The sequence below is a fragment of the Lates calcarifer genome, linkage group LG1 (assembly GCF_001640805.2).
Source record: "Lates calcarifer isolate ASB-BC8 linkage group LG1, TLL_Latcal_v3, whole genome shotgun sequence".
NCBI lineage: Eukaryota > Metazoa > Chordata > Actinopteri > Centropomidae > Lates > Lates calcarifer.
The window spans coordinates 3,437,898-3,464,081 of NC_066833.1; the positions used below are offsets into that span (position 1 = coordinate 3,437,898).

The window sequence follows — 26,184 nt, forward strand, 5'->3', positions numbered from 1 at the left end:
CTCTAAGATTATAAAACTATATACATTTTAAAAGGAAAGACTATTTTTGTAAATACTAGGTACGCAAAAAGTTAAGGTTTGGGAAATAAGGTGTCCCTCATTCTAATTGTGTAATTAAAGTCAGCCCCCATACCTACAGTGTAACATACAGTGTAACAGTGAAGTTTCACTATGTTTGATCCTTGGATGATGATGGAAAACTTCCATAGAGAAAGATACATTTTATTTCTACCCTGTGCTGCCATGCAGCTCAATGACAGAGAGGTAGAAGACATAATAATAAATCTGTGTAATGTGGGTGTCACTGAGCTCCTCCTTTTATGTTTTAGCAATAACATTTGTTAATAAGTGAAACTACATTGTACTCTTTACATTACACAGTAAGTGTAAGGTATTTGGGCTGTGAAATAACGTGTCCTCGTTTTCCTCTTTAATTACACAATAGGAAAAAGTTGTTAGCACCAGTAAGAACAAGGTCACAATGGTCAACTGTTTCTCCTTTGTCTATTTCCACCGTACCTACTTTTAAGTTCCAGGAACCAGTATTTTATTAATAATTCATCACCTCCCAAATCAAGGTCTGTATTATAAAGTGCTAATTATGTAATGTGCTGTCAGGTAATTATAGATATTGGAGCTTTTGTGAAAGGCTGTGTGGAAACCTGCTGTTTAGTTGAAGCAGTCATTGCAAATCTTAGGAAAGATCACCTGTTGTGTGTGTGTGAACCTGCCTCTCGCTCCCAGCTGCTGAAGGACTTCCCAGATGAGTTACGGGCTGACATCGCCATGCACCTGAACAAGGAGCTGCTGCAGTTGCCCCTGTTTGAGTCGGCCAGCAGGGGCTGCCTGCGCTCCCTCTCCCTCATCATCAAGACCTCCTTCTGTGCTCCAGGCGAGTTTCTCATCCGGCAGGGAGACGCACTGCAGGCCATCTACTTCGTCTGCTCGGGGTCCATGGAGGTCCTGAAAGACAACACAGTGCTGGCCATACTGGGTAAGTCAGAGGAACAGGAGGTTATGTACAGAAAAGTTCATGGTCATTTACGTATTGAGAGTCCCCAAAAGGGCAACTTTTTCTTTTGGCTAATACTGGCATGTTTACTGTGATGCTGATTAGTGTGCACTGACCCTGTAAAGATTAAGAAATGAGTCTCGATAGGAACACAAGCAGCTACTTGATTTCATTTCATTCAAATGCTCAGTAGAGATATTGTAATGGTTCCTTTTTTCATTTCCCTCTCTCTATTTATGCATCCATTTATAAGGGGTGGGTGGGTACTTTAGGCCAAACAAAAATCTGAAATAACTGCAGCAACAAGCTTGTTTTGACTTCAATATTCAAGATATTTTCCCATTTGCTGTGCCCAAATAACCAAAAGGGATATGATCATGTTTTCAGTTTATTTTCAAATTGATGAAGAAACAGGAGCAGAAATTGTTAATGAAGTGGCTTTAGCTGCAAATATGAAGTGTGAGATTTTATTTGTTGACTCTCAAAATTGCAAAATAACACACTGGTTACCTTCATTAGACTAAAATACAACAAGGGAGGTTTATTATTTGAAGGAAATTATGCATAAATTTGTGACACAGAACTGGATGAAAACTACACAGTACCCCTCTGCTCTGACAGACAATTACCTGTCAAACTGAGACTTAATGAGAGGATATGAAATGATCATGATCTGTGGGACACTGGGTTGCATAGTTAATGAAGGTGAGAGTCATTAATTTGAAGACGGTTCTGATAAGAGCCCAGTGAATATGTGTCTGTTTGATATTAAATGCTGGTAATGAGGTATGGACTTTAAAGAGAAAGAAAGAGAGAGAGAGAGAGAGAGAGAGAGAGAGAGAGATGATCTCTCTCTCTCAGTTCAGTGATTACAATTAAGATAATTTCACAGTGCTGGGTTTGGTTTCAACCAATCAGACCTGCAGAGCAGCTTGAACTGGATTTGAAGAGAAAGACGAAGGAAGGATAGGACAGACAGACTGATCTATGTGTATCACTCAGACAACAAGGAAGGCAGGGCTGAAAGAGAGCTGATAAAGAGCTGCTGTTTGTGCTCTGCTGCTTTTAAGAGTTATCACCATGCTTGACACTCACACAGAGTCACGGCTTCCCACTGTGTTGATCCTGTGAGCTATATAATCCTTCAATCCAGTGTGAATAGAGATGTAGGAAGTCTTGCTATCAGACCTCACATATGGCAGAGAATAGACACTGATGTTTGTTGGCAGTTTGGACACTCTTGTGTTTCTTGTTTGTACAACAGACAGTATGAATAATGTGATGAGGCTATTAGGCTCAACAGGCTTTTAGCACATGTGCTGCTCATCAGGCATCATTTACATTCTGCAGATCACTGGGAAAGAAGATAAAAAATTGTTTTAAAAAAAACCCTTTTTCTACACAGGGCAGAAATAACTACAGATAAATGGTTTAAAAAAAAAACTTCAAATCATATAAAGTGAAAATAAGAACATAAATAGAAACCTATACTGTCTCAGTGAGTACTGTATGTTAAGTAAAATGATACCATGCCCTGTAACAGCTTGTGCCAGAATAGTATATTTTATGATATAGTAATATTATATCATATCATATTTACTAATGATACTTAGACATCTATGACTGTAACTCTGTTAAGTCATTTGTCTGTGTAAACAGAAATATAGAATAGAGAATAATATAATAAAACAGTCAACATATTAGTGTGTATTGTATTAGTATTGTATAATATAATACAGTATAATAGTGTATGGAACAGAAAGTACACGGTGAAATGTGCAAATGTAGTTCAACATGATATAGAGTACAGTACAGCAAAAATACAGTAGTATATAAAATATAGAACAGAGTAATACAGAATACAAAATATAATCTGGAATCCTTTACTTAGGTAACAGTACCAATCCTACAGATTTGGATTACTTACAGGTAGGGTCGCAAAGGGGCAGAAAGTTTCCAGTAAATTTCTTTCCATAGCAAGTTAAGCTGGACGAATTTTGGAAACATTCCACGTTGGAAATTTGTAAAATATTTTATGATTGATGCTGGATAAATGAATAGAAACAGAGTCGATGAACAGATGAACACTCTTTTTTTTCTTATTAAACCTTAATACCATAATTCAAATTTCCAGTTTATTCCCATTAATTCCCCATAATTCCCATATATTCTTGTTAATTCCCATGAAAAGTTTCCAACAATTCACAGATTCTTGCAACCTTGCTTACACAGGTAAAAGTCCTGCATTCAAAATCACACTTCAATCTATAACATTCTTCTTTTTTCTTTTTCTTGTTTTTTGTTTTTTTGTCATGAATTTTTTTTTATTTCGGTGAAACTATCCTCAGCCAAACTGCAGCTCATACAGCTCATAGACATGAACCCAGAAGTCTATGATTGAAGATAAAGTTACAGATACAGATTTGCCTCATAGAACGTTGTTTTTTCTTCTTATATAGAAGTGAAAACCTCAAGCACTTAACAGCAAAATGCTCCTTATGCACTGATGCATCAGTAGTAACAATCTGATAATGTCATATATTATTATATGTCAGTGACGATGCAAGATTTTTGTAAAACAAGTACTTCTATTTTTGATACTTTAACTTTAATGCTGTGTTTATGTACGTCTACTATTTTGAATCCAGCACTTTTTCTTGTAAAGTAGTATTTTTAAACACGTTTTTGCTTTTGCTTAAATAGCCTAAAGAATCTGAATACTTCTTCCACCACTGCAACTTAACCAGCAATTTTCCCAACAACAGCACAAGTAGTTAATAGTAGTTAGTTGGTAGGAAAAAATGTTAACAGACAGAGACACCTCCAGTTGTTTAGGATTTCTGTGTCACAGCGCAGCAGGGTGACTGAGAATGAATACCTTTCTACAAGGCAACTTATTATTATCAGTGTGAATCAGTGTGTGTTTAAGAGGTCTGTTCTCCTCCCAGAATTTGTCAGTGTCTCATGAGGGAATAGTTAGAAAGCAAGGGGAGCTTACGGAAGTGTTAAAGGAGCTTTGGATCAGTGGAGAGAAGGGACCCAAAAGATGAAAAGATTTCTGTCTTTTCAGTAGATAGAGATGACGATCTGTTTAGTTTTATTCAGCACACGTAAGTGGAGTACAAAGTCCCAAAAACTGCTAAAAAAAAAAATCTAAATATAGAAATATAAAAGGACTACATAGGATTAGAAACATATTTTTTAAAAAGTCCAACCTGACACAGGTGTTACTGTTGTAGAACAGTGGGCCTCTCATAACTACACAAAGTCCCATCAGCTGACCAGAATAAATCAGCAGCTTTCATCAGCAAGTGTCAAAACATTTAAACAGAGCTCATTTACAACACATCCTGATACAGCTGGGCCTGGCTTTTAGTCAGCTGAGCAGAATCCACCATCACCACACACAGCACAGGCTGAATTTAGAAATATTGGTCACCACTTGAGTATTATGTGTAAGTTTACTGTAAATAAGTCACAAGAGTATGTTCAAATGCTTTTGTCTCTCTGCTTTATAAGTTCCTGTGTAAGCAAACATTACCCAAGAACAACTTATGTTTAAGAGTTAACGCACCACATCCTAGAAAACCTGCACACATTTTAGGTCATAGGAGCATTTTACCAAAATAACTTGTCCTGGAAAGCAATGAGCTGTCTTGGAAAAGGTTTGAAGGTGCAGCAGAACTGACTGGTGTTGTTATATGGGCTGTCAGAGGTGTTAGAAGCTTTCAAAATATTTTTTCTTAGATGTCTTCGCTGGCAGTCGGCAGCTGTAATTAGTGCTCCATTCAGGGTGAAGTAGATGTTCTGCTGGCGGCGTGCAGTTATGTTTTGTAACCAGTTTCATATACAATATGAAATCTTACTTCAGTCATTACCAAAATAAGAGTCTGACAGTGCTTAAATGAGTAAAAACTGTAAAATATCAATAAGGTTTGATTAAAAATGTTAAACTTCAACATAATTGGGCTCCTTCTTCCTGTTTCTACCAACAAAGATGCTTTTTTCCACCTTGCAGTTTGATACTGTGACCAGTTCTCAGTGTTTTCACTTTGTTTTCATTATCAGTTCCTGCAGTAATCTCAGTAAAGAAAAGTTAAATCAGTCATATCATAGAATCAATTTTTTGGTCAACAATTTCTGATGCAGCTGCTGTCAAAAGTCATGTCATTATAAACTATAGTGAGCTTATGTTACATTACAGGAATAGTATTTTACATGTTGTGGCTCAGACTGCAGACTCAGCTGAGACTGTGTTGTGATATAAAGCTGAACTTTGCTGCAGTTCTGACCTTTCTGTCCACATTTGTTCAGCCATCTGTGGATCTTTATTCTTGAGTAACTCTACCTTTGTTCTTTTTTTCAATTACGGATTGACACATCCGATGGGGGGTTCGTTTTTACTTTTAGTGTGAGCGCCCACGTCGTGCCCAGTCAATAGATCCATACAGTGTGAACGTAAAAGTGGTACACTTTAGCAGTGTAGAAAGGGCCTTTATAACATGTAGTATGAGTTAGTGCAGTCAACAAGTTAATAAAACAATACAGTGAATGCCCAGTTCTACACTCCCTCCCACCATATATAGACTAGTTGCTAATCCAAATAAAATAAGCAAAGCCAATAAAATAAGGAAAAAGACCAAAGACAAGAAATGGGCACAAAATGTAAATAAAATATCACATAAATACAACACATGAGAGGGGTGCAAGTGCAGATTTTAGTTAGGATAGGTGGTAGAAGAGGCCTGTGTCCTAATGAGCACAGCTAGGGAGATTCTGTCAGTGGTCTATTCAGCTACCACTGAGAATTAGTTTTGAATTCCATCATAAGTATGTAACCGTGTGAGGAAAACATTAGTGAGCTGCATGGAGCCGAAAAACAGGGAGAGAGAGTATGAGGGCTATCCTTGGTTTTTTACTGTGTGCGCATGTTTGTGCATTGGCATTTGTGAAATGGTGTGATCATATGTCCACACTCACATCGGTCTCTGGGGATGTGAAGGCGGAGTTGTGTTCCAGTGAAGCCTAATATTAAACAGGACAGATTTGCAGACAGTGTGTGGGAGGAAAAACCAGAGAGTCATGCTCTGCACGGCCGCTTTTACCACAGCCACAAATATCACAGCTACCAGTGTCACATTACATGTCATTTCTATACCTTTACACAATTCACACTTCATTTACTACTTCATGTTCATTAATTAAAGAGGCACTGGGGTCCTTTTTCTTTCCTTTTATTCTACTTATGGATGGGTAACAGACAGACAGGTGGAGGGAGGATGAGCTGTGGGACTGACTGGACAGTTGATAGATGCACTTCAAAGGACATGAGGTTGAAACATCCATTCATCCATCCACCCATTCACGATGCACTTCAGGTTGCTTCTGTGTACCTTCATACATGTACTATTTTATCATCTATAGTGTCACACCTTTCATGCATTAGCCATTAAAACCATCTATCAGTCTCAAAGTGAGCCCAAACTTTCCACACATCCATACATTCGGTACATGTGTACAGTATGTTTGGATTCACTCTACCAGAAAGGCCTGCCTGATTCAGTGCTGCTGAGATGGTTGTCCTTTTGTTGGGTTCTCTCATGGTCAGTCAGAGCACTAAAGCTCAGAATGGTATGATGCTGAACTGAGATTCATACATTTTAGTTTTCTTCAGTATCAAGTAATTCATTGATAGTTATCATGTCATACTCTTAATGTCATTTGACAAATGTAATGCAGCTGACTGTTGTATACACAGAGCATTATTTGTTAACTGATGTGTTTTGTTATCAATACAGTCACACCATGAACTATGTCTTCCAAAATCACCACACCTCTCTAAAACAGATTGACCAAAAAATTATTTATTGCAGGAGTGTTTTATTAGACTGCATTAGTTTTATCTGGGTGTACCTGATAAACTGCCAACTGAGTGTATATGCATGGTAGGTCAGGAGATATGTTTGTGATGAACTGACTGTACTGACAATGTAAGATGAACGGCAGCTAACTTCCTGTTCCCATCAGAATTTTGGTTGCCCCTGGTAACATCAGAAGCTAATTCCTGTATCGCTTCAGAGATTCACTCTTTTGTGAGGCAGTTCTGTTTACAGACACACACACACCAATTAAAGCAAAAAATGTGAATCAACCAGCATTTATTGGTGAGTGTTCAAGGCAGTTGTACTCTTCCAACACTGAAAAAATTGGAAATTGTGTGGTCAGACAAATTGTTGCACCTGTGACAACAGCTTAGAATAATTTCTTTAGTTGGCTGTCTCGCAGGCTGAAATCTAATTTCCTCTGGATGTGCTTCAAAGCCTTTACAACACTAATCCAGCAAATGGGGCGAGCTCTTCTGAGGTGTGCCTGTGTGAATGGGTAACAGACAAAGTGATAGACAGAGAGATGAGGGAGAGAGGGGGAGGATTTCATGTTTATGTGGCAAGGACAGATGTACCTGTCTCAAAAGTCAGTTTCTTGAAAGGTCAAGATGTATTGTATTAATGGTTTGTACCTGTGTACCTGCATTTCTCTCTCTCTCTCTCTCTCTCTCTCTCTCTCTCCTCTCTCTCTCTCTCTCTCTCTCTCTCTCTGTGTGTGTGTGTGTGAGATGAAGTGGATTTATCTTGAAATGCCAAGCCCCCAGCCCATATTTGATCTTGATCGTGACGCGCCCATGCACACACATACACATCAATAGATGAAATGCAGTGCTGTGCTGGTATTAATAATAAATAGATTTTACATTATTAAAGCAGCTTGATTATTAATGCTGAAGTGTGGACGGAGCAAAACCCTGCAGAGCCCAGGAAGCTCTTCACCATGGTACAGCCCCTCATGGCCTTTGCCAAGAACCTGAATCTATTGTGTTCTTCCAGGAATTAGACTGTGTCCATGTTGGTATTAAAAAGGTTCATCTCAAAGTGACGGCCAGTCTGGCTCAACACAAACGCATCTCTTAGCAGCTTTGAGTAAATGAGATATTTTATGTATTGTTTACACATTATGAAACATGAACACACACTCAATCAGCCATTCACACACACAAATTACCAGCAATATAATTTCAAACTAGTGGAAGTCCATGTTATCATAGCTCAACTTCTCCCCTACACAGATCGTAACCAGGGAACAGCAATGTCAGGATTCAATGACTAAAACTGATCATTTCCACCTATTACAAACTGGTTAACACTGCAGAGGTGCAACTCGATGCTATCTATAAGCTGCAGAGTTTTTTCTGGCTGCAGATAATGTAATGCTGCTCTTTCTTTCTTACATCAAAAAAATTCAAATGACTGCAGCATGTACACTGGATATATGAAAGACAGATGTGGATTGATCCATGACAGATGTAACATGTTGCAGAAACCTGCTAATCAACACTGAGACTAATTTCCTGCAGATTTCATTAAAACAGAACCGGTGATGTAACACTTTCATCAACCTGCACATTTGATCTTAAATCGACCTTTACTTCAGCCATCACACCAAACCCGTGTAATGTATGGAGGGATGTATTACTTTAAATTGAGTTAATGGTGTGTAAGTAAAAAATCTTTTATTCAATAATTGTTTGCATGGCTGGGTAAGAAAAACATTGGTGTCTGTTTGAGAAGTTAAGGCCTAGTAGCATAGTATAGTGGCTGTACCACAGTGTGAAGATCATCCCATATTGAAATTTTACATTTGAAAAGTTCAAGGACAGCTGACAAACAAAACAAGCGTCTTCCATCCATCTTGCCATCGTCTTTTTCACCTTTGCACAAGACTAGACAGACACACACTCGTAAATGTCACTTTCAAGTGTTCATCTCCTGCTCAGTTTAACATTTTGCTGTGATTACAAGAAAAAAGCTTTCCCTGATGCCGCTGTTGCTCTCTGCTCCAGTGCCACCCGTCATCTCTGTGACAAATGATAATTCGAGTTGAACTGTAGTGGTGGGTTTTGGGGGGGAAAAAAAGAAAATGAAGGAACAGAAATGCAAGTGATGTGAAAAAGACAGGGAGACAGACTGAGCATGTGAAGAGCCAAATTAGGTAGAGGCACAGATGGGGCTGGGGGGGTGTGCGGGGTGGTGGTAAAGAAATAAGGGTGCAGAGGACTGTAGTATGGTGTTGAGTGCGACAGCAGGATGTGGAGGTGGTTAGAGGTTCAGAGGAGGGGTAGAGGGCTGTGTCCAATAGCTGCTGTTGCTCACACGGCATGCTCCAAGCCTTTCCTCACCCTGCCTCTCCCCCTTCCTTCTCTCTCTCTCACCCCGCCCATCCATTTCTCCTCACTCAACCTATGCCAGTCTGCAGACACCCCCACACTGTGTCCCTCTCCAGTTCCTCATCTTTCTTTCCCTTGTTTCCTTCATCTTCGCACCCTCCCTCTTTTCAGCCTTCCTGCACACTCCATCACCCATTTTAGGTCCTTGATCGTCTCTGCCCTACCCTGCCCTGCCTCCCTCCATCTTGCCTCTGTTCCCTTTCTGCTCGTTTTTCTCCAGCCCCCTCTTTGTCTCTCTGCTCTCAGCTGTGTGGCTGTGCAGCCCAGAAGCAGTCTTTGTTTGACTTTTTCCCTTTTCTCCAAATACTGCAGGGTCTTTGTCTGTCAAAAGCCTTCACAAATTAATGTTGCGTCTTATAGACTGTAGTACATTTCCCTTTTCTTCTAGAGACTGTATAATACTCTATATTACTGTATGGTTATACACTGTTGAATTGAACCTGAGCAGCACTGTTGTTCTCTTGAATAACACCTTCAGCTTTGTTCTGGTTTATTTTTACTGTGAAAAGCCAACAGACACCTTCTCTGCACTGTGTCTACTGACAGGACTCTCCTTGTCAGGGCTTTAAACTAATCCATTCAAATGTGATTACCTCAAAACAGTTAGTGGATGGTGGCTATAATTTGCGCTGAAAAATAATCATCTGCACTGATCCTGCTGAAGGAAAGCCAGAAGACTCTCACAGCAGGGCTGCACTATAAAAGAGCTCAAGAACTGGATGATTGTTGCGCCACAAGTCATTTCTATACTATTAAGGGAATATTCAGCAATTTAGTATTTTGCCTCCAAGCAGCAGAGGCTGAGATATCTAGACTTTACGGGCAGGATTATACTAGAAAAGAAGTGCTTTGTTCAAAGTTCTGTTCCACATCAGAAATCAAATGTGTTTATTGTTGCTGCAAATGGCCACAGTCAAAGCTGGAAGGAAAAACTGAGACTGTGTGGTGTTTTTTCTCCACTGAAAGTCAGTGGTAGTGAGTCTTGTAGTGATATATAGTGATGTTTCTGCTTGAACAAAAAGAATCTTACTCTTTAATAAAAAAGCTCTGTCTCTGTAGGAATCATATCCATAATGTGTCATACACTTACAATAACAATCTGAACCTGTTGTAAAAACAAGAACTTTAGTGGAAGTACTTTGTCTTGTCTTGCTCAATACTATACCGATTCCAAAGATCCTGATAGAAGATAAAACCTAGGTTAAAAAACACCAGAGATATCTTTTAACTAACAAATAAGCAAAATTTGATTAAGTACAAAAGGGACCCAAGTTTTACTCTAATTGAATCATGTCACAGTTTTTTTCAAATTTCATGAAGATCACCTATGTGAAGCGTCTAGATCCCAGATCAAGTAAATAATTATCTGATTGGTAAATGATAAATTATAGTTAGTCAACATAAAAAAGAGCTTAAAGTGAAAAAGGTAAAAGCTTGTTGTTGTAGAAATGCTATAGAAATGTTGATGTGATAATGTGAACATATTTACTATGATCAGCAATGAGAAATGATTATGGATTAACCGGGACTGCCAGATTTTCCTACATTAAAATTAATCCATGTACCTTGATCTCAATTGATTGCTATTCTGAAACTACAATAGGAAAATGAAAATCTGTTCCTTCGTTAATTAGCAATGTTTGTAGCAACTTTTAAAAAGTGGAAATAGGGCCATTTTCCATTTAATCTTGTCCTCAAAAATAGTAGCCCACTTAGCTTGGTCATCTTATTACAGCTTTTCATATAATGAGTTAAATATAAGAAATGTATTTTCCATCAATACAAAATGCAGAATGGAGCACTTTTAAATTATATTTACAGCTTTGAGCAGTAAGCATCATACATTGTACATTACATCATACACAAACCTCACATATTGTAGGCAGACGTCTTGCACTGATTCTATGTGGGCTGGTTTTTATTTATAGAATGAACACAGCCACATTATCACTGAACTGACAGTGTTGTAGCTGTTGTTAACCATGCTGAAGGGTTATGGTTAATATTAACCCTGGACAGAGAGTTCCTGATCAAGACAAATGAAAATTGTGAATAAAAGAACTTTTTTTCCTATAAATTCTATTTCTTGTCAGCTATAAAGCCATTCTGCAGTGCCCATGCACGAGCATGTTTAGGCCCTCAAAAAGGTCATTTTATTTAACAGGAATAATAATCCAAGCAATTCCAATAGGGCCTTAGCACACTTCATGCTCCGGCCCTAAAAATGGGGGTTGGTGGGGGGCAAGCGGAACATGCCCACACACCTGCTGTGTTTTCCAGTCGGGCTCAACCATACATCGACAAGAAGATCGCCGTTTTGGATGGATAGTTCCAAGGTATGTCAAGATTATTCCTTGTGATATGTGTAATATATACATGTCTAGGATGCAGATCTATTTTGACTTTGTGGTCGAGTGATTTCACTGATTTATGTAGTATAGCTACATTAGCTAACCAAGCTAACTTGGTCTGCCACGTTAATAAGCTAGCCAGGTGATAGTCAGATGCGACCCTTTGTTGGCTTTTTCAGTCATTCTTATAATAGGTTATGGCGTGTTTTGTATGACTTTCTTGTGAAAGGTCCAGAACTTTGAAAACCAGTTAATTATTTGGGGAAACTGTAGGCTGCTAACATTAGCTAGCATTGGCAGCTAAGTAGCAGTTTATCCTCATATCAGCGGATCCCCGATACTGGTAATAGCTAAGAGCTGTGTTTCAGGAGTGATACAATAAGAGAGGGAAAACCAATGTCAGTTTTTCTATTTTATTTAAGGACTGCGTGCTAAAGATTAAGCATGGCTTGTTAGCCACCCGCAAGCAATCCCATGATGCCGTTCGTTGTATACAGAATTGAGGCTGAAAACACATTTCCATTGTGTCGTAACAGCTTATCATTTTCACTGTCTAGAAATGAGAAATTACTGTTGGAGGTGAATTTGTTGGCAACTCTGACATTTAGCATGACACATATTCCAGTGAGAAACAGCAGCTAACTACAGTGATAATGCCTCATGATTCTCTAAGTTACCTCCACTGGTAGAGGGACATCTACTGTGACATGACGTGACCCCCAAAAACATCAACAACACTTTCATACTGTTCCTGCTGCTCAAGTTAAGAGCAGTGGTGTAACAGTACCATAAGATCCTGCTTTCTGGAAACTATAAGTAAAACAATTTCCATCCTAAACCATCAGTCCTCTATCAGCTGTCACCGATTCTCTAAACACAAACCAAACGCAGAGCCTCCACAGTATTTATTCATTAGCTTTAAACACACAATTAGAGTGTGAGCTGTTGGATGCTAAATCTTTATTCCTGTAGTTTCAGTGTAGAACCATCCACAGACTTAATAAAATCCAGAGCTCTGACCTGATCACTGGAGCTAGGTTTTTTTCTTGTGTTAATGAACACCTCCATTCATTATTTTTGCGATTCAGTTTTGGGCACAAAAACAACTTTTCTGGTTGATCACGTTGAGACGTGGATTACACTGCAGGAGTTTCTACGGGTGTTTTGATATATTTTGTTTTCATGCGGACTCTCCCTGTTAGAATCCATTTAACTGCAGTTGTCAGGCGTTTCTCACAGCAGACATGTTGTCTTGTTATTGCAGGAAAAGCATGGGTAATTAACGCCATCAGCAATGGTTCTGTTCCATGTGGGTGTCCCAGTAGGTGTTCCACATGCAGTTTTCCTGACCTAAAGATTTGTCCAAGCTGCAGGTGCCATTCTCTGCTAAGAAGCCAGTGAAAAACCTCACAGAGCTGCCTTCCAGGACTGCAGGGGGTGAGTATGTTTTAATCCAGATCAAATGTGTCTTAATAACTATTAGTTGTGGGACAAAATATGTCCTGTGGAACACATTATACACAAGAAACATCCAAATTTAATAAGCAGATGGCTATGTAATTAACGGAACTTCTTTATTTAAATGACCTCAGGACAAACATACCAAATTAGAAGTAAAAGTCCTGTGGTGAAACAGTTTTTTCATTTGCTGCACCAACATTGTCCCATATTTATACTCAGTTTTCTCAATCTGTCCATGATTTACAGGTGCATTAATCAGTTTGGCCACTAGAGGAAAGGAAAGCACCAAAACAAGCTGGCAGACCACCACCACATCTCAGGCCTGATTGAGCAACATCATCCCACAACATGGGAGTCATGTTTGTGTCCACCTGATGAATGTAAGTCCATTCCCTCTCTTTTAGCTCTGTTTTTGGTCTCCACCAACTCCCTGTGGGAAATATCTTAGCTTCTAAATGCTCCATTATGTTCACCAGCTACTCTCCATTTGCTGTCTGCTGCTTTTCTCATTTGAGCTGCGTCTAATTTCTTGTTTTAAGTACATTCAAGCTGTTTGGGAGTGTTGTTGAGGGCGTATCCTGGAGAGCATTTTGGTTTTCTGGTTTGAGCTTTTTTTTAAAGACAAAGTTAATTCCTTCCTTCCAGAGAGATATGTGGTGATTTAATGAAATGTAGATGTTTGTCTTGTTGTGTTGTGCATGATGACAGATGCTGGCACGTCTGCTGATACTCAGTGATAGAGGAGTTAAGGGTTTTGATCGGTCAAGTGAAGCAGTAGCAGAGTGTACGATCCTTCACCAGCTCAGATGTTGCTTGGTTTGTTTTTGCAACAGCTCCTGTGATTCTTAAATGGATATTGGGCCTGATCTCTGATGGTATAAATGCAAATTTGTAATTTATTCTTTCTGAGGGTGAGATCAGAAGATTGATTCATGTCTGTGTGATAAGTACAAAGCTGCCGTCAGGATGTGCTTAGCTTAGCTTAGTTTAGCTTAGCATAAAGACTGTAAACTGAGTCTGGCTCTGTCTAAAGGAAATAAAATCCACCTGCCAACTGGCTCTAAATGTCAGAGTAACATATCTTTTTCGTTTAATCTGAACAAAAACACATACAAATAGCAGTTGTGGTTTGAGTGGAAGTTGAAATATTCTTGACCACATACAATCAGTGACGACTTTATAGGATGCTGCCATAAATTCCACAGTTTCTAACAGTGATCATCAACTGGTACCCATGAGCCACATACAGCTGCAGAGTGTTAATGAAAATGAAATAATGAAAAAAAAACGTGTTCTGGTATTTAACATATCTGACATTTGTTTTCTTCCTACTGTGTGGTAAAAGTTGTTTCTGATTTTTCATCACAGGACTTACACTTGAACCAGCAAATACTTCTGCTCGTAAAAAAAAAGAGACAGACATGAGGATTTCCAGAAGGTCAGTGATAATTATCATTTTCAGTCTGCCTGTTATTAACCTGTTGTCTGTAGCAAACATCGCTAAATTAAAGCTTTTGTAATGTAACAGTTTGAATTGCTGTTTTTCCAGTGTAGCTGAAAAAATAAGCCTAAAAAAGTTTACAATATTTTTTTAAAGTCTGAACATAAGTCTAGAAACTTTTAAAACCTTTTAAATGTATATATCAAATGGTATGTTATATTATACCACTGCAGGATTTTAATCTTGCCATACTGTTCATGAAAATGCTTGTGTCAGACATAGCTCCAAAAACAGAAAAGACTATTAAATATCACTTAAATAAAATAAAGAATAGAATAAAATATAAAGTGTGTATACACACACCCACACAACGTATAAACAATGTATGGACAGTAGTAGGGAACATATGTGAGTAAAATGAGTGTTGCTTTTAGTGACATTGAAAATAAACTGGTAAATATTCTTAAATGATGCATATGTAATTTTGTAGCTGCAAGCAGAGAATATTTGTATGACATTAATTTGAAAATATAGAAACTTTTGATGATTTTTTTCAGACAACGTTTAACAAACCACAGCAAAGAATAAGACAGATATTTGACCACTAGGAGGCGCTTTGTTTTATCCTTCCACCCAACTCATAATATAGCTCTGAGCACATTTTCCAAAGACTAAGATGTCTCTATTAAGCATCTTTAAGAACATTTAACTGATATAATTATTATAACCAGTTAAATGTTTTTAAAGATGGCTAATAGAGACACATTAGTTTTTGGGAAAAGTGTTCATAGCTATGATATTAAGCAGTTGGGAGGTAAAACAAACTGTCTCTACTTTAACAACACTGCAGGAAGAGGCTTCAGCAGCAAGATGGTGGACGTCTTCTCTCAGTCTGTGTATAAAAAGTTTATCTGTCTTCTATTTAATCAACTGTTGTTTCCTTTCATCCACTTCAGGTCCAGGACTTCAGCAGCTGTCTTCTTCTTCTCCTCCCACCTGCAAAGAAAGTTATATTAAACAGAGAAACTCATTAATACATCTATTTTCCTGTTCTAAACAGTGTCCCTCTCAGAAGCTTTAAATAGTCCTGAAACTTTATATAAACAATTTATTATAAAGGAAAGGTAAAGACTATTTATCTCTCAAATTAAAAAAAAAATTACATTAATGTCTAGCCTTAAAAGTCTCTTTAAAGTAAGTAGTCTTTTACTAAACTAAAAAGCACAACGGTCAATATTACTTCTATCATATGGTTTTGTTTATTTCTGTACATTTTCAGAATTACATTTTAGTAAATGAGTAAAATGTTTGTTTATGTTTCAGGATTGTTGTGTTCCCTGATCTGTTTTTGTAAGAAATAAAGATATTTTCCTACCTTCACACATTACTTCCATTATTACATTTATATAAGCACTACTACTGTCATCATTCCTTCCATTATGGTTTTTTAATCTCTGTAAAATTTGAGAGATAGTTCAACTGTCTTTTACATTTTAATAACATTATTGTTTATAAACAATAATCTATCTATTTTTAAAAGAAATACAAATATTTTCCTACCTTCACCTTTAGTGAATCCAGTTGTTTCTGTGAATTCACCTGGAACAGAAAATTCATTTAAAATCAGGCTTTTTCTAAAATATACATAATTAATTAAAAATAGCTACTTCTAACAAGGCATAATTGGTCATTATCTTCCCTATACTTGACAGATACTTATTATTCTTATCCTTTGATTCTGGGAAAAAAAAAAAAAAAAGATTTATTTGTAACATTGTACTCTGATTTTAGCCAATGTTTAAATTATATTCTTTGAGCTGTTCATACATGAACTATGTAAATAAACTTTATCAGTGACTTAAGACTACTGTTTTTGATAAATGATAAACTATTTAGACTTAAGATCAATTACTGAATTACTGACCCATAACGCTGATCTGCTAAGGATTGCAGGGGGGCTAGAGCCTATCCCACCTGACATTGGGTGAGAGGTGGGGTAAACCCTGTACAGATCGCCAGTCCATTGAAGGGCCAATACATAGAGACAGACAACCAGTCACACTCACATTCACACCTTTGGGAAATTCAGAGTCGCCAGTTAGCCTAACCTGCATGTCTTTGGACTGTGGGGAAGTTGGACTACCCAGAGAGAACTCACACAGGCACAGGGAGATCATGAAAACTCCACACAGAAAAACCCCGGGAAAACCCAGAACCTTCTTGCTGTGACAGTGCTAACCACTGCACCACCGTGCCACCCTGGAACATATAAAAATTAATGTCAGTTACCTCTGACGTGGTCTCAAAGAACAAGGGATGAGGATTCTGCAATTGTGGACAAAGAGATGACAACTGGAGGAAATAAAAGAGAAATACACAAAGGAAATTATCAATACACTTTTATCAATTAGCAAGTTAACCCACAAACATATCTAAATAGTTAACATCTGAGCTGAACCACAAAATGTTCCAACCATTAGAGTGATGTTTCAGAATATGGACAGTTTACTGTCATTTATTAATATTAAATATTTGAGAAAAATGATTATTAATTTTCCATATCTCAATTGTCTATCAACTAATCACTGAAGGACATTACAGAAATTTCAACACGGTGTAAGAGTATTTTCTTTCTCTTCATATGTAGTTATTTTACTTTGATGAATAAAAAAAATATACATTTAATTGGATGATCAGCGCCAGTCATGTTGAAACAGCTTTTAGAAACTCACCAAACCTATGTCAGTACAGAGTACTATATGCCCGTTCACATATGACAGGAAATATTCTATTAAAAATTTTACTGATTTAGGTATAGGATTGTGTGATAAACTGATTTTGGTGTGATCTCTTTATATGGCAGTTACTTGTGTAAATTAAAAGAACTATATAACAGCAGCTCATGTGGGAAAAAAAATGTGTAAAACTAGCTTAATTATATTGTAAATATATTAATATATAAAATCATACTCTGAGAAACACTTAAAATTACTACACCTACAAATACCTCACCGCTATATTTTACTATAGATTTCTACAGTGGAGTCTAGTGTGTCTAGTACATCACTAACAATTTGTTTTAAAACCAGAAACACCAGATATTTGCTTCAAGTCGAGCTGCTCAAATTTCTTTGTCATATGACAATAAATGAAATACTGTTGATTGAACAATACAAGCCATCTGAAGACGTCACCTTGAGCTCAGGGAAATTATAACTGGCACTGTTTTCTGACATGATATATAAATTATTATTATATCCAATACTAAATTGATTAAATACCATGGTTTAACCTTGGATTTAAACAGTAACACTGAATCAAAAGACTGAAAATTGTTACTGACATTAATAGTAATTGGGCTGAAGTGAAAGGATTCTCTCTGACTGGGTAAATCTTTAAGACACATACCTGTTTGTGTCTGTGAGGTGAGAGCTGGTATTTCCATCCAGGCTGCAGCAGCTGAACAAGAAGACCTGGAAAACACAAGAACAACACTTCAAGAACAAATTAATTAATAAAGTCTAGTAATACAAGTGTTTCACCACCAAAACTTAAACAGTGGAGGAGAACACGACACTGTATAGTAAGTAATAAAACCTTGACAATCACATTTTGAGTTTTGAGCTGACCTCAGAGAGAAAAGCAATTAAATATTAAATAAAATAAACTCTGAAACCATAATTTTCACTTACAAAGTCTACCTTTTAAACTTAGGTTTAGCTCTGATGACTTCTAAAACGATGTAATAACACGATGTGCATTCAACTACAAATCAATATCATCTGCACAAATGAATCACTGTAATAAGCTCTTAGGTGTAGTAATTTTAACAGTTAACAAGAGAGGGAGTTAAAATCTCGTTTTCAAGCCTGTATACAACACAAAACTGTGCTCAATCAAGTATCAAGTGGCCACAAAAAAATTCTAATCACTGATATGACACAATAGAGGAAAGCTGGTAGTAAAATAGATGTAAAACATCCAAGTAGAGATGCAAAATGATGCAGAACCACCACAAACATGCAAAAGACAACAACCTGACAACTGACCACAGAGGGACAAAAAGGAGAGAGATACATAATGAGATGTAAAATGATCACAACGACATGCTGGACTGACAAAACGGACTTAAACGTGACCAGGATGCCACACAAAACGACAAAAACACGCAAATTGTTCGCCGAGATTTGCTAACATCATGTCAGGGACGCTTTAAACAGAGAAACACAAAAACACTCCAACGCACGCAATAAAAACGAGTGAAAACGGGAATAGGCCCAGAGGATATGGTTGAAAGAGAAGGCTAATGCTAATGTTCGCAGCTAATTAGCTAGCTCGTTAGCCTTACCTTGGCAGTGTACTCAGCATCCAGCCACACTCCTGTTCGACAAAACAGTCCAGAGCTTGTTTTAGCATGCAGACTTTCTCAGTAACGATGTTTCTCACAGTGCTAACAAACCGGAGCGACGACTAATACAACGATTAGTTGATTTTACTCCGTATTTTTCACTGCTTTTCCGACGTTGTTCCTCCGCCTACTCTTCTCTGCTTTGCCTCAGTCACTGTATGGTCACGGTGAGTGACGTTGCACGCCACCCTACGTCGCAAACGCTGATTCGTTTGCTGATTCTGCTCCGCCTATTTCGCTTCTGATTGGTCGAACCACCAGAGGTTGTTAATTTAAAGTGAAGACTGAAACGCACAGTTCTGGGTGGATCCTCGGTGGCGTGGTAGTTTGTTTGGGTATAAAGCCGAGCTCTCCAGTTGTAGAAATTGTGGTTCAAATCCTGTTTGTTATATATACACACACTTCAATATTCAAAATCTAATAAGGGTTGCACCTACAGACAGGCTTCAAACACTTGATTCCTATTTCTTTATGCCTTTCAACTTTGGACATGAAATTTGCTGAATCTCATGAGGATCAATCATCAGCTGGTTTTTTATCAAAAAATCAAAACTACCATAAATACACAAATAAATAAATATGAATGAATCCTGCAAAACCTTTGTTAGAACACATACAGTTTCCTCAATAAAAAGCTCAGGTTGAGCTACATGAAACCACAACACATTCACATTAAGTGTACTTTTAATACGAATCAATGTCTTTTCATAGTATGTCTGGGACTGTCTGTGATGTAATTATGAAGGAAGCAAAATCACTCACACTCAGCTGTCACAGTTTTATAGTAGTGGTCTAAATTTTGGTTTGAATAAAAAAAAGACATATGTACAAAAATGAAAAGATTGTGTGTAAATGAATTATTTTGACTGTATTTTAGGGCATTTGTAATCACATCCCATATTTGTGGATGATATTGTCAAAGTGGCTCCATTAAAAATTGGCCAATTTGCTATTAGCAGTTCCTGTGGATTACTTTGAACCTGAATGACACTTAAAAACTGAATGACTGGATAATAATTCAAAGAAAGAATTCTGATTTCATTCAGTATCTTTACCTGGTCCAGAACATCCACTTCTTCCTGTTAATCCTGTCCAAATGGAGCTTTGGTCTCTCCAGTAGAGATGAGGTGGAGACATGTATCTGAGAAGAAAAGAAGGCAGACAGTGTTTTGTTAGAAGGGCAGATAATCTAATAATACATGTAGACTGTCTCTTCATTCAGAATATCAAACAGGAATAATCCTCCAACAAACTTCAGGCCAGTAATGTGCTGGATCCTGAAAAAAGGAAAAGACACTGTGAACACAGGTTACGTCGGCTTTGAGAGTGCTAGTTATTAAATGTTTGCCAGTTTAGCTCGAGCTGAATTTCTGTTGAATCACAAACAGAAACTGTTGTTGTTCTGTATTCTGAAATGTTGTATGTTTACCAAATGTTGTTGTGTTTTGACCTTCAGAGCCACTGTGGATCATACTGTTCATACATATGTAAATTAACAGCAATTTATAACAGTGTCTCTTTGATCTGCAGCTCAGACAGTCTGTGTTTAATTGATTTAACGAGCTTCATTTGCTGATCCCTTTCTCTCATATGGAGACAGCTAGGGAAAATATACTCATTTGAAATTACTGCTTTTGAGATATAAATGTGTCTGTGTGCCCGTCTGCATGTTTCTCTTACATCTACTTCTATGTTGGTTCTCCTCTACAGGTAAAGGAGATCTGATTGGCTCAGACTCCCTAACGAAGGAGCAGGTGATCAAGACCAACGCCAACGTCAAGGCCCTGACCTACTGTGACCTGCAGTATATCAGCCTAAAGGGTCTACGTGAGGTCCTCCGACTCTACCCCGAGTACGCCCAGAAGTTCATCAGTGAGATACAACATGACCTCACGTACAACCTGCGAGAGGGCCATGGGGCTGATGTGAGTTTGTGTGTTCCCTCAAATTGCCTGTTAAGGGACCAATACAGTATTTTTTTGGGGGGGGGCTTATTTTTTTGCCTTTAATTATAGGACAGTGAGAGAGAGACAGGAAACAAGGAGAGTGGGGGAATGACATGCAGTAAAGGTATTTTGAATTTAAATCAATCCATAACAGAATAGACTGCCCCCTTGTGACCATCAGACAGGTTGCCAGTGGCTAATGGGTTTGTTGGATTTTCTCAAAGTTTGTGTCAGAGCAACTCAAGTGGAAATTTAAAGAAAGAAGCAACATACTGCCCTGACATCATGCAATACTGTGGACAAGGAAGGACTATGAGGAGTTTTGTCACTTTATCAATGATTGTTGTCGTCTATTGTGGCTACTGAGGCTAATGTGGATGGGGACTGGAACTGTGTCAACCAAAATCATCCACTAAGCTGTCAAAGAAAGGTATGCAGGTCGCATAGGCACTGTAGGTAGGTGTGTAATTATAAATGCACATAGACACAGTCCGCATCATACAACCCACCACATCAGCCACACTACACTACTCCATGTGCAGCCATGTGCTGCACATAGTGGTGATAATGTGTAGCCTGAGGAGACACTCAGCTTAAGAGGGTTCTCATGGATAAAAGCTATGCACGACCTCTCCATCACTACTTTAACATGCACACACACCTGTGCACACATCACAATTTGACAAGCCTAGCCTTGAAGTGCTTTTTCCTAACTACTGACATCAAACACACAAACACCAAGCCTGTGCTTTTAGCTGGTGCAGCAGCAGCAGAGGAAGCAAAACACAAGGACAGGAATAGCTCAGTGCTGCTGTTTGAAGCTGTCCTATTGCTAAAAATAGAGCAGGGGGGAAGCACGGGTTCTCCCTGACTGGCTGTGTCCCCGCAGCTGCTGCTAAGATTGGATCCTGCTCGATATAAATAGCCCAGTCAGCCAAGGAGAAAGGGGGGGGGGGGGGTGTCTTAGGCTATCTCATTTTCTTTTTTGCTCTCCCTCATATCCCTCTTTTCCCGCTGCAGTGCTGTTTGTTTCTCCAGGGCAAAGCACACTTACTGCAGAGTGTGAGTGGAGTGCAAATGTGTGCTCACATCAGTGTGTGTCCATAGCAGTATCTAGTTCCAGATGCACAAGCTGCTGCCCACATCTTAGGTCTTGGGTGCAGATGTCCACCCTTCTGGTACCAGCAGCCCAGGAGAGAATGTTTGCATATGTATGTAAGACAAGACTGCTGAGAATAAAAAAGCCTGGTGGAGACAATCTCAAAGAATGTATGATAATATTCAAAGTGACAAAAATGAGACAGGTAGAGACTCCACAAAAATACAAGAAAGGATGATATGGTGAAAGAAGAAAAGCAGGAATTAAAAATTGGGGTAGCAAATGTGGAAAAGGTTTATGAAGCAGGACAGATGACAAGTCAAAAGATCCATCATCAAAGTGATGCATTTTGACCATCCCTTCCTGCTAATTCACAGGCTGCAGACTGACTCTCATGACCCTGAAGCCAGGGGCAAAACAATGCAATGTGCAAGAGCAACCAGTCGACAGAGTGCACTGAGCTGTGCTGCAGAGAGAGGGGGATATTACAGCATGTTTTGTACCCTGTGTTCTTGTTTTCAGTCTTAGCACAAGAAACATGACAGGGAGAACAACATATTGCCTGCACCTGCACATACTGTACAAACACATATACGTGCACATAGAGAGATAAGCTCATACACACACACATATGTGCTGCACTGCACCAACAAGAAACAAGAAAAAGAGCACTTTCTTGTCCTTGCAAGCACGCACTAAGCCTACATATATCCACTTACATGTGTGCCTGCACATACAGCCAGACTCTATCACATACACATGATGCGAATGCAAACTTCAGCACACCCACACGCTCGCGCACACAGACACATGGCAAGTGCACACTTATCACACCCCTGCATCACGGAGCGTTCCTTGGTTTTCTCTGGAGCTGGGAGCTAAGATTAGAACAAGAGGAGCTAAAAATACATTACGGTGCCACATGAGGGGGTGGAGGATGGGTGGGGGTGGGGCTGACTGAGGGGAGGGCAGTGAGGGGAGGAGGAGAAGAAAGAGAGAATGCTGAGCAGGCAGGGATGGAGGGAGAAGAGAGAGACTTGATTAAAGGAGGAGGAGAGGGAGAAGGGAGTGGCAGAGAGCAGGGGGAAAGCAGAGGGGCGTTGGCTTGTCTGCATGATGAGATATGAAATATAGCCTTTACTCACTGCACCTGTCATTCTTTATCAGGACATGAGTGATGTTTATATTTTGAAACCAAAATAAAGTAGATGCATTTAGTCTGAATGTGGTGGTCAGACTGAATATCTTTGTTTTTTAATACATTATAAAGCACAGAGACTCTTCCTCACTCTTACTGTTCTACAGTCTCTTCATCATTGAAAGAAAATCCATAGAAATTACCAACTGAGTCCTGAATGCTGAAGCTTCCACTGAGGAGTTCATGTTGCTCATTACATTCCTGGCAGTGTGAAAGAGAGACAAAATCAGTCACATGAATAAAATTATTTTCATGAGCAGGTACATGATTAAATTTCAAAATAAAATTTCAAATAAAATAAATGATTTCAAATAATAATCAGAAAATACCACTGACCTTTTTAGTGTGTAATCAAAAATATATTTGTGAGATGGACTGTACCGGTGGTCTCTTCTGTCTATATCCTATTATGATATATTATGATAAATTAATATTTTCTCTCCTGCTCTATTTTCCTCAGTAGCTTGTGCTGTTTTGTTTAGCTTGTCATTTCTGGAAGTTTTAGCAACCCAGCATCAACACTGAAGACAGCCTAAATTATTCAATTCATAAGCAGGGACATGGCTGATGGGGACCTGAGGAGAGTGTGACTGCCAGGGGAGTGTGTGTGTGCGTCTGTGCGTGTGCTCGGGAGAAAGTGATGAGGAAAAGTCAGACGCAGCAGTCTGTATTAAATGTAGCATGACAGACTTCTTTTTGCAGTCTGGCAAAGACAGAGGCAAAACAATATTGAGTCAAAATGAAAAATTAAATAATTGGAATTGAACTAGGTACTATGAGCCTCTCCAGCTAACATTTGCTCATCTGACAGGACAAATTTGGCTCAGACTTGAAGCACTCATGAGTAGTTGCTTGTAATGTTAGCTAACCTAATAATGTAAAGTCACATCTGTAAAATCTAACTAACAAAGTTGTCCAGACTAAGGTGCATGTTTCACTCTGCACACAGTTTGTGTGTTTAAGTGTGTTCACTTTGCCCTCTCCCTCTCATTTATTTATGATAAGTAATATTTCATTCTGTGTTGATAGATCGCAGCACCAGACCACAAATCAAATCAAATAAAAGATAAAGAAAACATGAGATACAGCAAAGTCTGAAAAACAGACCATATCTTTATACATCTAATCAGTAATTCATGGGGCTCAAAAATGTTCATGAAATAAAGTAGATAATTAATCAAGGACGTTTAAGTGTCAGCAAGAGATGTGTCTCCTCACGCTCTCTGTTAGAGGAGAGATAATGTTGAACTGATGGGATGTGAGTACAGTGCATCAAACATTATCGTTCACTGATGGAAAAGGTACAAATGCTTGTGTTTGTGTGCCACCCACTGGTACAACCATGTCATGACCCTCTATTTACCAACATTGAGAGATGGTGCTGAAACATTACGAAACAGTTTCTAACCTATTAACATCAGGTGTGACGGCTCATATCATTTCAGTATGGATGTCTTCAAACTGTGATCATTCTTTGTGTCTGTCAGGTGGACTGGGAGAGTAATGGCAGCTTGGTGAAGAAGCTGCCATCAATCCGTGAGGATGAGGAGGGTGATGAGGAGCAGAGCTCGGTGTCCCACGCCCCCCGCTCCCCGCTGCGTCTCAGCAGGGGGCTCAACTCCCCCCTGCGCTCTCCTCTCCTGCCGCCCAGGCCGTTCCGCGCTCCCTCTGAGCACTCGCGCCCCACCACCCTGCAGATACCGGTGGTCAGCTTCAGCAGCGCACCACCTGAACTCAGCCCCAGGTAACACACACACACACACACACACACAAACACACACACACACACACACACACACACACACACACACACACACACACACACACACACACACACACACGTCACTGAAATGGAAAGAATAGCAGAGTATGAGCAATAATCAAAAAGACAAGGGAGATCAGAGGAACCACTGCACAATATGCAGTTTGACGCTGCAGCATAGGTGTCTGGCTGCCATGGCAACCAGCACATTACATTACATTACTGGTGGATCACATGGAGCCTGGCTGCTGTCAGAGGGTGTATATGTTTTCACACTGTAAGATGATGTATGTGCATGGAAAGTAAATGTGTCCATGTGTGCACAAAGATTAATAACACCCGATCTGCTGTGCAGTGGTGTGTGAACACAAGCTGCTGATAAAGGAGTAAAAATACTGCACAGCCAACACACAGACTGTACTGTAATTAGAGCTCTTTCAGTTTTTTTTCCCTCCTCTTCTGATTCTCATTCCTCTCATGTGCTCTCTCTCTCTTACCTTTAATCCCTCCTCTCTGCACAGATTTGTGGATGGCATTGAGACAGAGACCAATTCCACCTCATCACAGAAGTTTGAGTTCAGTCCCAGCCTGTCACCTGCAGCACCACCCTCGCCATACCCAGGTAACACACACACAACCACACACAACCACACACAGAGTAGTGTTTTACCCCTGCCTCAGATGAATAGAACAGGTTTTTCCTGGTGGATTAATCTTCATGTGTGTTTGTGTTGGATGCAGGGACCCAGGAGCACTCTGAGATCAAGCAGAGTGTGTCTAAACTGACTGAGGAGGTGAGTGCTGACTCGATGTTGTGGATAAATGATGATGATGATACATGTTTACACATCTGTCACAGGCTCTAATTATTATCTCTGAATAGGAGGTGTGCACCTCCCAGCATCTTCAGCATTATGTAAACGTGGCCTGCCTATCCCATCATCCTCCTGGACAATAAGAAACTTATCTCAGCATTTGCATATATTGACCTTCCTCTGGTTTTCTGGTGTGTGTTTACACTGTGTATCTCTTCATCATACAGATGAACTGTCTCTCCAAACAAGTCTCCAAGCTCAGTCAGGAGCTGCAGGAAATGACACGCCTGCTCAAGCCCCTTCTCCAAACAGCGCCGCAGCCAATCCTGACGACCATGATGCCAAATTTAACCCCACCTCCTAGCAGTGCCAGCCAGCTGTCAACAAGCACCTGTCTAATGGTGCCACCCTCC

The 26,184-nt window shown here is 39.2% G+C and overlaps 1 protein-coding gene and 1 long non-coding RNA gene across 3 annotated transcripts in view; both read left to right on the forward strand.

Annotated features, from left to right (window-relative positions):
* kcnh3 (potassium voltage-gated channel, subfamily H (eag-related), member 3) overlaps positions 1–26,184 on the forward strand; it is a 126,236-nt gene that overhangs the window by 97,353 nt on the left and 2,699 nt on the right. Inside the window, 6 exon segments of the mRNA XM_018704372.2 lie at positions 745–994; positions 20,662–20,876; positions 24,682–24,938; positions 25,478–25,578; positions 25,698–25,750; positions 25,999–26,184. Coding sequence (XP_018559888.1) covers positions 745–994; positions 20,662–20,876; positions 24,682–24,938; positions 25,478–25,578; positions 25,698–25,750; positions 25,999–26,184 — 1,062 coding nt within the window.
* LOC108902503 (uncharacterized) lies at positions 10,834–16,049 on the forward strand. 2 transcript variants are annotated; one of them, XR_001964087.2, is made up of 5 exons: positions 10,834–11,626; positions 12,906–13,078; positions 13,349–13,482; positions 14,471–14,540; positions 15,500–16,049. It is a non-coding gene; the product is annotated as an uncharacterized LOC108902503 (long non-coding RNA). The 2 variants fall into 2 exon arrangements; XR_001964088.2 differs by having other exon boundaries at positions 12,967–13,078.